Here is a 15,774-nt window from a genome sequence, read left to right on the forward strand (position 1 = left end):
TTCAGCAACATCCCCTGATTACAGTCATACCACACATACATCTATTTTATGCTCCAGAAGGCCACATACATGCTTTACGTATTACCCCATATTATATGTATGTTTTAATACTTGGCTTAAGAGGTTTTGGGGTAGTGATTTTAGAATTTTTTTTTACATATTGTGGAAGGGTTAAGGGGCGATTGTTTAGATTTTTTATGTATTTGTGCAGTATGGCTTGAGATCCCTTCTCATATTTTGCATATTTTTATGCCAGTGATGTCATGGTAATATGGCTTCCCCATCAATTTTAATTGATTAAAAATTTTCTTTCTTTGATTTTTTTTTTTTTGAAGGGGAAGAAATTATTTTTCTCCCTCTCCATCTCCTGATGTGTTTTGGCTGATCACAATCCATAACCTTACATTGCGAATTGCATTCAGCCAGCAGGGGGAGCAGTGAGAGAGCCCAGCAGGGTCTAGAAAGGCCTTACCGACGCTCTCCTACTGGAAGTGAATTCTCAATTGCGTGATCGGTCATTCATTGAATGATAGCGCTGTTACATGCGATCTATCTGGAGGAAGCCAGCGATGCTGATTTAAGCCAACATGGGGAGTCCAAGCTGTCAATTGACAGACTCATCTCCGGTGCAAGAAAGGCAGGACGTACCTGTACATCCTAATGGGCTTATTGCCACAGGTCTTAAGGACGTACAGGTACGTCCTTAGGGGTTAAAATACAGCAGTGGTTTGGCAATAAGTAACAGATGTACACATATTAACCCCTTGACTGCTAACGACGGCATGGTGCCGTTGCTAGCAGTCCCAGTCAGGTGCTAACGACGGCACCATGCCGTCGCTAGCACTACCCTACCTTGATGGGGGTCTGTGGACCTCCATCACCACCTACCCCGGCGATCTGCCCCTCACACTGAAGGGCATCACCGGGACCACCCGATCCGGCCAGTGACGGCGCGCGTAATGACGCGATGACGTCACCTCGCAACTTTATTGAAAACTGACAATTGTCAGTTAAAGAGGTATGGGGGCATTCTGCTTAGATGCCTGTATCTCAAGACACAAATGAACATGTTGCTATGGTTAGAAAAAACATATTTTCTAGCCGAAGCGACATATTCCGTCATTATTTGTGCACTCAACTTTTGTCCTAGAAATACGTGTAGCCCCTAGGAAGTTAAATTATGGTACATAAAGTATACATTTTCAGAAACTACACCCCTTGGCGCATCAAATGAGGGGCTGCATGTATTCGTAGCACAAGACTGGAGTGCACAAGACATAAATGAACTTGTCGCTTTTAATTTTTTATTTTTTTTATTGTTGTGCATATCAGATTTGTGATACAAATAAGACCTCATTTGCTGCAGCTGGGGGTGTAGTTTCTAAAAATATATAGTTTTGTTGGCATATTTTAACATCCCGGGCAGCTAGAGCTGTTTAATTGACGGCAGCCATGCATTAAATGTAAAGATGTCTTTTGTGATAGTCTAATAAATTAAACTTTTAGCAATAAAATATTCGAAAAACAGTCTACTGTTCTCAATTTCGGTTTATTTTAGACCGGTTACCTACTACAAATATTTAGCAGCACAGCTTTTGTTATTAGAGCTTAGAAAAATAAAATGACAAACTAGTTTTTATTGAGTCGGAAGTGAAAAATTACACTTTTTTCCCATTTTTGGCTTTGTTTTACAAACCTAATGAGACATACACATATAAAAATGGTATATTTGGAATCTTCTGGGTGTGCTGAAAAAAAACAATATATGGTTTGTATAGTTTATTCCCAAGAAATTTACTTTTAAACGTGAGATGCACCAAAATGCCGAAAACCAGCTTAGCACCAGGGTGGGAAATGGCTTAGCAGCCAAGGGGTTAAGGTTAGACTTGGCTCCTGTCTTGCCGTATATCACCCCTTTAAACCTACCTTAAAAAACTACCTAAACGGACAGGTACAATCCCCCCCCCCCCCTGGAACATTTGGTCATTTTTTAGTAATAGGGTGCAGTAAGTTACTGAACTGGTGCAAAAATAAATATTTCTGAAATTGCCTTGAAAATATCTTTTATTCCTTGTTTTCCTCTTGAAAGCCAGTGGGGTTGCTGATCCCTCCTGCTATGAAAGGGTTAATAAAGCTGACCATCTTAACAGTTGTTCACACCGGGCTGGAGGGCCAATGGTTAACCCTTCCCAATACAGATCATCTACCACTGCGAGGTTAATAGGCAGCGGGTGAGTGTGTCGGGAAGGATATATATATATATATATATATATATATATATATATATATATATATATATATATATATATATATATATATATATATATATATATATATATATATATCAGTGACCTCTTGGGGGCAGTGTTGTTCCCCTTTTGCAGCTGCAAAGCCTGCAAAGGCGAGTTTGAATGCATAAATATCTGGAATCGGAGTCTGTGAAACATCTGTGATTGAGAGATGCAAATTTTTAAATGTTAACAGTATTCAAGCTGTCCTACAAAACACTTGAAAAATGAATACCTGCTTTTTTCGCCCCTTTATTCCATCCCTTAAGTGACAGTGCCAATTAAGTGTTGTGGCACTCGGGAGCATTGATTGCACATTCTACAGCTGTCAATAGTGACCCAAAACAATCTACAGAATGGGAATTAATCAACTGCTAATTTTTGCAGGGCTAGTAAAGCATTTTTAATGTATTTTTTTTTTATTGTCCTATGTTTTTCGAGGGTATTATATTGCATGGCGGGGGGAGCGGTGTCTGCGATTGAAACCGCTATTCGAAATATTCAAATAATTATTTTGAGTTGTTTGTATCCAGTGTTGGATTTCTGCTGTCCGTAGTATTATTCTTGAATTAGGAGTACAGTGTTGGGAAACCTATGGATGAACGAGATGAGGATATGGGATTATTGACTACAATGGGCCGTACACACAAAAAAACAAAAAAACCTTCAGAATTAAATATCAAAATTCCGTTTTCAGTTTGCTTTGGGCTGATCCTGCAATGGTTCCCAAAACTAAGAGCTAAATATATATATATATATATATATATATATATATATATCTAGAGCCCAAAAGTTTGGGGTCACTGAGCTGTTTTCATGGAAAACAAGCACATTTCTGGCTATAACATAATTGCAAAAAGGCTTTTCTAACCATCAATTCGCCTTTTAAACTTGGAACACAGGAGTGATGGGAGTGATAAAGGGCCATTGGAACACAGGAGTGATGGGAGTGATAAAGGGCCATTGGAACACAGGAGTGATGGGAGTGATAAAGGGCCATTGGAACACAGGAGTGATGGGAGTGATAAAGGGCCATTGGAACACAGGAGTGATGGGAGTGATAAAGGGCCATTGGAACACAGGAGTGATGGGAGTGATAAAGGGCCTCTGTACTCCTAAGAAGAGATTCCATCAACCTCGTAAATTTTCACAATGCATGCACAAAGCTTTGGCCGTAAGGGATAGATTTTCCCCCTAATTCTATGCCTCTCAAAGAATTAACATTCTTTTTTTGTTACTATATATAGACTGTTAACCCTTTCTGTTCTGCAAGAAGCGTTTAGGAACGTTGTCCGCTGCCTTGCTTAGCTACGAGTCTTTGAAAAGGTTAATGCAGATTCCGAGACCATCCAGGAAGAGTCCTTATTTCTAATTAATCATAAAGTATTAAGAGAAGAAGGTCTGTGTAGTGCTTGAGATGTTCTTCTTTCAATCGGTTTTATCTTGGATTAGCCTCCGCTCGCTCACCTGTAACACAATAATAATTGTTACTTACTCCCTTTTTCTCTGCTTTGGAAGCCAAACAAAGAGTGACTTTGCCAAGCGTGCGAGCCAGAAGTATGTATTCATGAACGCAGCTGATGTATGGTTTCGCCGCTCTCACCGCGGGGAAGGTTTCTCTTTTTTTTTTTTTTTTTCCTCGGATGATAATACAAGATGCCTGCGTGACAATCTCTTCTGACAAAGGTTAAAACTGTTGCATATTCATTTTTTTCAGCGCTGGCGCCGAAATCGCTTGACAAGCATTTAGAGGAATAAAGCAAGGTTCATGTTCTGACAACTTGTCTTAAAATTTCAGCTCCTTCTATCTGTTTTAATGTAAAAACCTAAGAATATGAAGCTGTTCCACCTGCTTCCCTTTCTGTGAAAGCGTGTACATCGGTGTTACTCCAGAATATCCATCTATCTTATATACTCACCAGTGAAGCTCCCCGTTTAAAGCAAGATTAATGTAAATGGAGACATATATCACAAAAATGAAGTTGAGGGTGGGTAGTTTGTGAGCACTTTGAAGCTGAACGTTCTCCCCTGAAGTTTGAATAGAAACATGATGTCATAGAAATACCATGGCATCAAGCGATCCTGCATCCAAGACAAGACCAAGGACCGATGGAGACCTTAGTCTCTACATCAGAGAAAACGGGCAGCTAGACGGGGCTCAACGGGTCTGATCCGCCGTTGCATTTTACGTTTCTATTTGTCAAAGAGAGCTGTCGCCATTCCAACCTTTAATATGTTCATTCATGTACAGAAGCCATGCAACGCTTGTGTTTTATGGTATAATTGTGTGTTTGAGATATTTAGTATAAAAGCTTAGCATGTGGAGGCTGAGATCGGAGGCAGCCTGTGGCAGAGACTGCATTATCCTGTCCTTAAACTCTCTCCCGTTCCAGGCTTCTAGAACCAATCAGGAACAGAGGTGACGTTAAGTTTTCCATTGCAGGGTAGATATATATATATATATATATATATATATATATATATATATATATATATATATACACACAGTGTATATGTGTGTATGTATATATATATATATATATATATATATATATATATGTAAGGTTAAAATCCTGTATTACTTTGTTACACTGAAAAGCTCTACCCGTCTGTCCCGTGTGAATACATTTTTGCATTTTTTTACAGTAAGAATGTGGAATTCTGCCTCTTTTGATTCTTTTGTTTAAAACCTATTCAGAAAGCTTCATACACAGCATACGGGCGACTCTTTCAAGTATCTGTAATTAATCATGTTTTTTGCCAAATCTGTTGAATATACTTCACAACATTTCTAATCATGTCTCATTTACAGATTATATTATTATTTTTTTTTTTCTTTGGCCAGAACCAATTAACGTAGATTCTAATTACGTTTTCTTTGCAGTAAGGAAGGACTCGTTTGGACTCGATGACGTGACATTTGCCAGTCAGTCTGAATGTGGAGGTAAGGGTAAAAAAAAAAAAAAAAAAAAAAAAAAGTCATTTATTATTCATTATATTAACAATGGCAACCAAAGACGTTACATGAAAGTTTCCATCGAAGTAGAGCGCGTGCTTTAGTGCCAGGGTTAACAGTTTTATTATTGGCGTCCCAAAACACGACATTTTAATGAGCTTTTTAATTCAGCAACCTATCGGTGCCTGGTTTTGTCTCACATGACAATTAAGTGTTCCTGGAAAAAAAAACAAAAAAACAAAATAGTTATTTCTGGGAAGGGTTCGGACATTCAACATCCTTCTGATGCTGCGTTTAGTTATAAAAGTGGCCAATTCAGTGCAATAGGTGGAACAACCCCTTTAAAATATATAAAGAGTAATGTGCCGATGTAATGAAGGCGGTTAGTTTGGTAAATCGTCTTAGTAATTGCCGTGATACATGTGTTTCCTGACCATGTAAACAGAATATGTTGACATGAAAACAGATCTGACGATCTCCAACGCCGTTAATGGACAGAAAGATCTCGGTAGGAGGTTTAGATAAGTTGTTGTTACAGGGGAGCGGGTACAGGGGGCTGAAGACCGGTCATCATTAACCTAATGTGAGGCAACTTCGATTGGTCTTTATAAATAGACTCCTTTCTGCCTTCTTAACTAAAACCAATTAATGAGCCCAATCTTTCCAAACTTAATGTAGTTATTATAAAAAAAATGTATACAAATTTTGATATTTTGGGGCGCTTTATTTTTTTTTTTAAATATAATTTTTTACATGTGTATTCCCAGTGGGTAAAAAAATAAAAAACTGGACCAAAAAAGAAATCAGACCCCATTTTTCATTTTGTCTTTGGTCCATTCTTTTTCGTTTCCTGACCTTCCGTTTTGGATGAGATTGGCAGGGCTTCAATTTGAAACAAGTTTTGTTGTCACACTCACGCTCGCACACACACTCGCGCTCTCTCGATGTCTCCCTACCTTCTCCACCAACCACCTCCATATCCACGTCTTTTCCGCAGCTCTGCTTGTTGTCTTGCCGCTTGCTTCTTCCGTCTTCCGTCTTCTGTCATCGTTCTTGGTTCTCTTCCTCACTCTGTCCGCTGCGATATCTTTGAGGAGGCAATCTTAACGGAGCGGGAAGAAGGGACCAAGAAAGAAGACGGAAGAACAAAGAAGCGGAGCTGTAGAAAAGGATACGGGAACACGGTAGGGGAGGTAGGGAGACATTGAGAGAGAGTGTGTGAGTGTGTTTGAGTGTGTGTGTTTAAAAAAAAAATAAAAAAAAAAATAAAAATTCGTAGCTCTCTACTTTTTCTTTTTTGCGTTGGGGGGGGGTCCCTCCTCATTTTTGGACATTCGTACAAATTAAAGAAATTGTCAAATTTCATTAAAATGCATAAGAATGGGATTGTACAAGGCTACTAAAATCTGTAGTATTTGGCCACTTGGTTAATACACTGAGGGTGGTTAAACTTGCCCAGTATGGCTATATGGCTATCCTGGATCTATGATCTGGTTCGAAGCACAGGAGATGGGCCGAACGGTTCTTATCCGCTGTCCCGTTCCACGCGCGTTTTACTCATCGGCTGTTTTCCTCTCCTCCAGGTCTGTCCGGTGACAGTGATCTGATCTCTCTGACGGTGGACGTAGACTCTCTCTCGGGGTTGGATAATGGAATGGCCTCCAATCAGACTTCACCCAGTAGACCGCTCGCCGTCTCTCCATGCGCGGAGTCAGTAGCTCAGGGCTTCTCTGCCGCTAGCCTCGATGCATCCAGAGGCGAGACGGAGAAAGAAAGCCGCGGCCTGTTCCCTGTCCGGCTGAGGCAAAAACCGGACAAATCGGACTACTTAACGAAGGCCGGCGAGCTCATCACCATGGCCTTAAACAAAGAGACCGAGCAGGACTATGAAGCCGCCTTCAGCTTTTACAGGAAAGGGGTCGATCTCCTCTTGGAAGGCGTGCAAGGTACGATATGCCGCTCCATAATAACAGTCACTTTGATACTTGGGTTCCTCCAGTAGTCCAACCATAGAACATAGAATAAAGGCTCACAGTGATCATATTAAACAATAACCTTGAACTTCTGGTGATATATAACATTTACGATTATAATATTTTTTGATGCGGTTGCCAAATTAACATCTATGAAACGTTTGGTTTTCTGGGATTAGAAAATGTGAAATAATTGTACTTGTTAGTGAAGGAGGGGGCGGAGAGACTGCGCGGGGGGGCGGAGAGACTGCGCGGGGGCGGAGAGACTGCGCGGGGGCGGGCGGACTGCATAGTGCATAGTTGCGCAGTGATAGCTGTAGAAAGAAGGAAGACAAATTTGGCAAATCTGATACTTTTAAGTAGGGCTGCAACTAACGATTATTTTCATAATCGATTAGTTGGTCGATTATTTTTTCGATTAATCGATTAATCGGGTAAAAAAAAACCAATATGCAAATTTTTCGCTTATTTTAAATAAAAACGTATAATTTACAATGGCATTTCACGATTCGCCTTCTTATTTTACTGACATAATTAAAGCTATATTTTAACAAGAACTCAAAAAATACCAAAAAAAGCTTTACTAGTAAATATTCATGTAAACTATTTTTGCCCAGTTATGCACATCTCACCCCCAGCTTGCCTCTCTGTCCCAGAAATGCATATCAGGAGGGGTATAATGCATATCAGGGGACAGAGTGGCATATAGGAGGTATAAGGGGATACCTCCTATATGCCACTCTGTCCCCTGATATGCATTATACCCCTCCTGATATGCCTTATAGCCCCCTATATGCCACTTTGTCCCCTAATATGCCACTGTGCCCCCTGATATGCCTTATAGCCCCATATATGCCACAGTGCCCCGATATGCCACTGTGCCCTCCTGATATGCCTTATAGCCCCCTATATGCCACCATGCCCCGATATGCCTTTTACCCCTATATGCCACTGAGATGCCACTGTGCCCCCTGATATGCCTTATAGCGCCTTTATGCCACTGTCCCCCCTGATACACCTTATAGCCCCTTTATGCCACTGTCCCCCCTGATATGCCTTATAGCCCCTTTATGCCACTGTCCCCCCTGATATGCCTTATAGCCCCTTTATGCCACTGTGCCCCCTGATATGTCTTATGCCCCCCCGATATAAGAAAAACTGACATCACTAAAATTGTTTTTTTATATTTATATTTATTAAATATAGACAAAAAAAAATACACAATACAATATAAATATATATAAATATATGGACAATAAATCAAATATTATAGACATTAAAAAAAAACACAAATGCACATAATTAATAGATCCCGCAAAAATTCTACCTGCCCCACCAGGGGTTAATATATCAACAGAAGAAACACAGGGCAAATGAGCATAAAAATAAAGATAATACTTACCCAGCGCTGCTTACTTGTCCTGTTTTTCTTCTGTTGATATATTAACCCCTGGTGGGGCAGGTGGAAGTGGCAGTGAGATGAAGTAGCGAGGTTGCGCACATCGCGCACTAAAATCCAAATCCCCTGCAGGCGCTGCAGCGGGACCTGGATCCTCTCCGGCAGCCGGTAGGGGTCTGTGTGATGCGCGAAGACAGCCGCTTCTCCCCTCCGCTTCCGTTGGGGCTTCCATGATGGAAGCCGCACCGGAAGGTCACGTGACGCCGGGTTCAGTAATAGAAGCCCCGGCGGAAGTGGAGGGGAGAAGCGGAAGGGGAGAAGCGGAGGATGTCTTTGTGTTTTGCACAGACCCTCACCGGGTGGCAGAGAGGATCCAGGTCTCCTGCAGCTTTGCGGGGGGGTCTGGATTCTACAGTTATAATCCGATCTCTATTTGAGATCGGATTATAGAAGGACGGGAGTTTTTCAGAGCGTTTGCTCTGAAAAACATAATTTTATAAATCGATAAAAATCGATTCAACTAATCGATTATGAAAATCGTTGACAACGATTTTCATAATCGATTATCGATTTTATCGATTCGTTGTTGCAGCCCTACTTTTAAGTAGTTAACTGAAGTACAATAGATTGCAAGCTTCCAAGACTACCTCGGGCTCTTCTCCAGGCTTCTTACACATTTGAAGGCGTTATACGGTAACATGCAGACCGTCGCACACAGTGTGCCCTGTAAGACTGGTTTTGGGGATAGTGTGATGTAATGGCATCGCCCTCCAGCATTGCTTTATGGGCGCGCTGTGTATCCTAGGCTGTGCTGGGAGGCGATTCCATGCTGTGCGCCGTCAGTCACGGTAGAAGACTGGTTGGCGTATCTGTATTTAGGCATCTATGTGAGATTTGTCTCTAGTTCTTCCAAGAGAACGTATGGGATCTGTACAAGGTTAAAAGTGAGTTGTGGTGATTTAAAAGGACAATTCAATGCGTATGATATTTGAGTGCGCCCTTTCAATTTGTTTGTGTCCCCCTGCGCATGCGTAGTGATTCTGCAGAATCCCCCCATATATGTTTGCCTCTCTCCACGTTCCCCGGTTACATGGCTTGCCGGAGGTATGTTTGGCTAAACGCATCTTCAGCTTACAAAAGCGCGCATGCCAGCCAGCTAACAAGACCACCGACCAGAATGCCCGTAAAGGATTCCCACTGCTTTCAGTGGGGCTGCTCTCCTGCCACTGGCGCTGCAGCTTCTCCTACAAGTTCTTCTTTTCCCAGCCTACTTAAAGAATACATACTACAGTGCTTACAAAGTACTTACAGTACTCATTAACGGGGCCGTATGGAAGACTAGACTGTTTCTTCAAGGTCATTCAGACATCGCATCTATCCAATATAATCCTGAGTCAGATGACCTCATTGGCTATTTTTCCAGTGCACATCCATTTTACATGCAGCTGACCAGCCCTGCAGCATGTGTGATGTATAACTGATGTGAATGTATACATCGCAGGTCAGCAACAGGTAACATGAATATGTGTCCCAAAAAAACTGGCTGATGTGTACAGGATGATCCCGGGACTCCATCTAGAACTATAAACGGATATCTGCTTCTTCATGCATTATTTGGGACAACTTTTAATGGTTTTATTCGAACCCAAGCCATCTATTTTTTTTTTTTTAAATCTCCCGAAAGTTTTTTCAGAGGGTCCAAGTGCTTATTTCCACCGGCTGCGTAATTAGAGTGTTTTATTCTCCTCTTCCACATCGTTCCCTCGAGAAAATCACCGGAGCGTGTTATTGGTGCGTTTCCGAGCAAAGGAATAATGTCTCCCCGTGTTTGTAAATGTATATTAAGTTTGGTTTTACAGGTAATTAAGTAGCTTTTGAGTTGATGTTCTGTTTGCACTACCAGTAATAAGGACTCCGAAATAAGCACTCGCACATCGCAGCCCCCAACATCATCATTTGCTTAAAAAGAGTTCTAATTACAGCTGACGAGGCATGGCCACCGTAAAAATGCATTAGTTAGGCTTGACATGTTAATTACCTGTTTTTGCAGATGTTTTTATGTATTGTTATGCGAACAGTTTACAAAATAATTGCAGGAAAGTCAAATGGAAAATAAACGAAGTGGGAGGATTTTTGCCTAAATATTTTCATTCATGCGCATCTAGATGAGGTACAGCTGCTGCTCTCCGGAGACAGACGAGGAATCTCGAAGGGTCTATATTACAGGGGTCTTTTTCATGCAACCACTCTGTTTTATTTTGCCAGAGCCTTTTAAACCAACAGCCACTGCTCTTCCACATTCGCTAGCAAGATATTGTCCACTGTAAAAAGCAGCAAGTACACTCTGGTTATTGTTAGAAGTCCCCGCGGAGTCAGAATGAGACCGGCATGAATAATTGTCGATTTGTCATTTAAAAAAAAAATAAAAATATATATATATATATAATATAATATAAAAAAAATATTTTTTTATTTTTTTTTTGTGAATAAATAAAATAAAATACTGTATTAAAGTGTCCATTTTTGGGTAGGATGTATTATATTTCCTACTGGAAAGATTTTATAGCAGCTTTTTAAAGGATAACTTGGTGTGCGCAACTCCTAAATATTAACAAATAATTTTGAAAATAAGAAAAAAAAAAAATGTTGGTTTAACCAGCAATAAATTACACATAATTAAATAATTGAATAACGTTTAAATTGCAAAGAATATTAGTTTAAGAGCAGATGATACAATACAAATTGGATGGGTATACCTGCCGTCATAATTTGTTATTGGTGGTTAGCGGCCGGCTACCATCCATTTTAACACCGGGGTTCTTACGGAATGTTGGCAATTAATTTAGAAATGTTATAAAGATGTATTTTGTATTATACTTCCTACTGGAAAGATTTTATAGCATCTTTTTAAAAGATAACTGTTTGTGTGCGCAACTCCTAAATATTAACAAATCATTTTTTGAAAAAAAATTCTGTAAAAATTGTATTTATTAATATGCTACAAGTTCCCTTTAAATGACCCAAAATTAGCCAGGTTAATATGGAATGCTACAGGCCATTTTTACACGAAGTAGTATTAATCCCGAACAAACGCTGTTGCATGCTTTAAATGGCCATAGAGAGACTGTTTTGTGTGATGTTACAAGCAAGGATGGGGCCCTGTGTAATGAATAATTCAATCGGCAAAGAGACAGAAGTAATTTCACTGCTTCAACTATACATTATACAGGGCCAGCCAAGCAGGAGCTCACTGGCAATGTTTCTTTATAATGTGTAGTGATTCCTCCTTTAGTGAATAAACCCAAATGTCCCTATGACTCGGAATTAGTAGGCGATGATTCTAAAGTGATGTTTTTTTAATTTTTTTTCTTGAGCCGCAATTCTAAAGCCGAGAAGCCAATGAATAGAACGCTTGTGTTTAAGCCGGCGTTTCCTTGATGGCTTCGCCCGTGACACAGTCTGGCTGTAAAGGGTATTATTTGTGTTATATGTGATCCGCGACCTCTCTCCATCCCAAGTTCTTTTGTGAAAAACAATGAGAAACGGTTAGAGCCTCGTGCGGAAGTGTTTGTTTCTAGCAATTATAGATGAGTGCTTCCAAATTACTGAGAGGCTGGTAGATAAGCGGAACAGTCTCCCAGCGGAAGTGGTGGAGGGTAATACAGTGAGCGAATTAAAGTATGCGTGGCATAGGCATACGGCTCCTGAATCTAAGACAAGACCAAGAACTGACCAAGGTTTGAGTCTTTACAGCAGACTAGTTAGATCTACTGTCACCTTCTGTGTTTCTATATGTCAGTGTTATATAAGCGTCGGTAAACGAGTGGGGCTTGACATGAACACACTATATATGTTTCTATTAGAAACAGCTTTTTTATATCGAAAAAGTTACAGATAATGGAAAAAAAAAAAAGAAAAACATGGAAGGTTCACAATGATGGAGATGGAGTGAAATCAATAAGCCAGTGTTGAAGGGGTTAACTATTTCCTTAACTGGGAAGTTCCGTAACGTCCGCTTCTCAACCCGTTTCTGGGTGCGCTGGCCGTGAGCGGGGGGGGTTATGGATGGATTCATGCGCTGCTCGGTCAGCATCTGGTTAGCCGATAGTTCCCAGAACCCACTATTATCCATCTGCCCCGGAACGCCTGCTGCCCGGCAATATCCTCGACGCGGGGGGCCGGGAGATAGACGGCCCCTGCGTCTGTCCTTCCCTCGTGTGAAATCCACAGCGAAGAAACAACTTCCCTCCGGATCCGGATCCGTTACCGGCGCTTTTTACTGGATTTTTTTTAAATGAACTAAACGGATCGAACGTCATTCTTGCCTCCTTGTGTGATCGGCTCTGGTGAAAGGCTGGCTTTGTGTTTGGTGTTCTTTTTACCTCCGGTTCTGTTAGGAGGGTTGTTTTTGGGGTGTGGATTTGTTATAACCACAGGTTATTAAACACACGTTCTAATTCTCGCTTATCTTCCTACGTTTTTAATGGCGACGTCTCCCTTACATAGAATCTGACGACAGATAAGAACCTTTATCATGATGTTAAGACTCCAGTCTTAATGAGCCCTTGATGTCGTCTTAGATTCAGGAGCCGTAAGCCCTGTCCCATGCATGTTTAAATCCCCTCACTGTATTAACCTCTACCACTTCTGATGGGAGGCTGTTCCATTTGTCTACCACCCTCTCAGTAATGTAAGACTTCCTTAGACTTTATCCAGTTAATGAGGGGGTAATACTCTGCTGCTTCTTATTTTTTTTTAAGGCAGGGTTCATCTGGATGATTGGTGAGGCTTAGCCAATGGCTTAGAGGAGATTCCGTAAATTTGTTGTTTTTTTTTGTTAGGCCAAATGGTTCAGCTTTTGCTGTCTTTAGGTTTCTCTCTTGAGTGAGATATTCAGAGTTGGGGTTCTTGTATTATATGATATTTAATACTGGGTATCTCAAAATGCATTGTTTTCAATGGGTTTAGGGACCGCCCATTGTCCTTAAAGTAAGGGGTTAAAAGGGGTTAAAAATAACTGGTTGAGCCCTTCTCAAAGTGCGTGATAATGATAACCTGTCCAACATATAGAGTAAGGATCAAGATGTGATCACAGACTTACACTAACATTCAAAATTTTGGGGTCACTTAGCTGTTTTCATGGAAAATTTCTGGCTGTAACATAATTGCAAAAAGGGTTTTCTAACCATCAATTAGTCTTTTAAACTAATTGATCAGCGAACGCAACGTGCCATTGGAACAAAGGAGTGATGGGAGTGATAAAGAGCCATTGGAACAAAGGAGTGATGGGAGTGCTAAAGGGCCATTGGAACAAAGGAGTGATGGGAGTAATAAAGGGCCATTGGAACGCAGGAGTGATGGGAGTGATAAAGAGCCATTGGAACAAAGGAGTGATGGGAGTGCTAAAGTGCCATTGGAACAAAGGAGTGATGGGAGTAATAAAGGGCCATTGGAACACAGGAGTGATGGGAGTGATAAAGGGCCATTGAAACGCAGGAGTGATGGGAGTGATAAAGGGCCATTGGAACGCAGGAGTGATGGGAGTGATAAAGAGCCATTGGAATGCAGGAGTGATGGGAGTGAAAAAGGAGTGATGGGAGTGATAAAGGGCCTCTGTACGCCTATGAAGAGATTTCATTATAAATCAGCCATTTCCGGGTACAATAGTCATTTACAACATTAACCCCGTCTGTGCTGGATTTCTCATCCATGTTATTCTAATGTCTAATGGACAAAACAAGGATAACATTTGAACGGCAGTGTATAAACATCTCCACATTTACTGCCAGTCTGCCCCTGTTGTAAGGTTTGTGTGTGTGTTGAAGCCTTTTTAACCCCTTCTACGACTCATAGCCTACCCTGGCGTCTCGACAATGTGGCATAGTGCATTAAGAAGTGGCCTTTAAACCCTTTCTTGATGACGGTTGCGGAGCCCCCAATGTCGGAGCTCTTGAGAGACTTTCTGTAAGTGTGAAAGCCTTGCGTTTACAATGAGCATGTAGACTCCCGTTACACGAGAGATGCGGCTGATCTGACTGCGACTGTCTCAAAATCTCTGATTTCTGAAGCAAAACAAGCCGTGATAAAGGGAAGTTGATACTGTTGAAAGCGTGTCCTAAATCCTAATCAATAATTATTGAAAATGTATTGCTTTCTATGTTACTTCTATGTAACGTATATCTACAGGTACGCTGGGATCTGATGTGATAGTATTTCTTCTGTCCTTGTAACTCCAGGATAATATGGCCTCGTGCCTACGTATAAAGGGAACTGATCGAGGGTATTTATCATGCTTGCCTTGGAAAGGTAGAAACCCGATCGGTGACAAGTACAGGATAAATATCCCAGATCCGTTATCCGAAATACTTCTGCCCCCAGGCGTCTTGTATAAGGGATGCTCAAACCTGTATTAAATTTTGCCTGAAAAATTCCATGTATTCCATCCTGTGCTGTCGTTAAGTTTAGCATTTAATCCCTGGTTTTATCTTATTTTTTATTTTATTTTATTATGCCAAGTGCTGAAAGCGAGGAGGTAGATCTTGGTTTAACCAGCAATAAATTATACACGTTAGAATGTAATTTAAAGTGTTATTGGTTTAAGAGCATGTGATGTAAATTAGTTACATTTCCAAAATGTCATATTTAAGTGGGTTTTAAATCATAGTACGAGTAAATTGTTGGTGCTGTATAAATAAGATCTCTTGGGGAATGATATCGTCATCATGAAGTATTAATATTTAGGCTGATAGGACAATAAAGATTGGATGTCAACCTTCCATCATAATTTGTTATTGTTGGTTAGCGGCCGGCTACCATTGATTTAAACATTCTAGTTTTTAAGGAATGTTGACAATTCATTTAGGATTGTTCTAATCCCAGCGACTGTAACGAAGATTCCAGTTATTGTACACGTATGGCGCCATCTAGAGGGCAAATTAGCTACTGCGTAAAAACAAATTCTTACTTGGGCAGTTGTTGGGGGTAGATCATATTTTACGCACGCCCGGTGTATATGTTGTTAATAGTGCGCTGCCGGAATAAGCAGTGTGCTTATTAATTTGTGATTAATTATTATTATTAAAAGACGGAAAGCATCAGTCTCTAGCAGACGGTGATATACAATCATCACGCAAACTAGACAAAAATCAAGATATTTAA

General features: G+C 40.6%; 1 protein-coding gene across 1 annotated transcript in view; it reads left to right on the plus strand.

Moving 5' to 3' along the window:
- The window catches only part of LOC149303108 (inactive ribosomal protein S6 kinase delta-1-like), a 60,010-nt gene that overhangs the window by 13,909 nt on the left and 30,327 nt on the right, over window positions 1-15,774 (plus strand). Inside the window, exons 6-7 of the mRNA XM_089481327.1 lie at window positions 5,173-5,232; window positions 6,828-7,190. Of these exons, the coding sequence (XP_089337453.1) occupies window positions 5,173-5,232; window positions 6,828-7,190 (423 nt within the window). The remainder of the gene's footprint in view (window positions 1-5,172; window positions 5,233-6,827; window positions 7,191-15,774) is intronic.

This window comes from Sceloporus occidentalis, unplaced genomic scaffold (assembly GCF_023333645.1).
Source record: "Sceloporus occidentalis isolate IW3139 unplaced genomic scaffold, rSceOcc1.0.p SCAF_15, whole genome shotgun sequence".
Taxonomy (NCBI): Eukaryota; Metazoa; Chordata; class Lepidosauria; order Squamata; family Phrynosomatidae; genus Sceloporus; species Sceloporus occidentalis.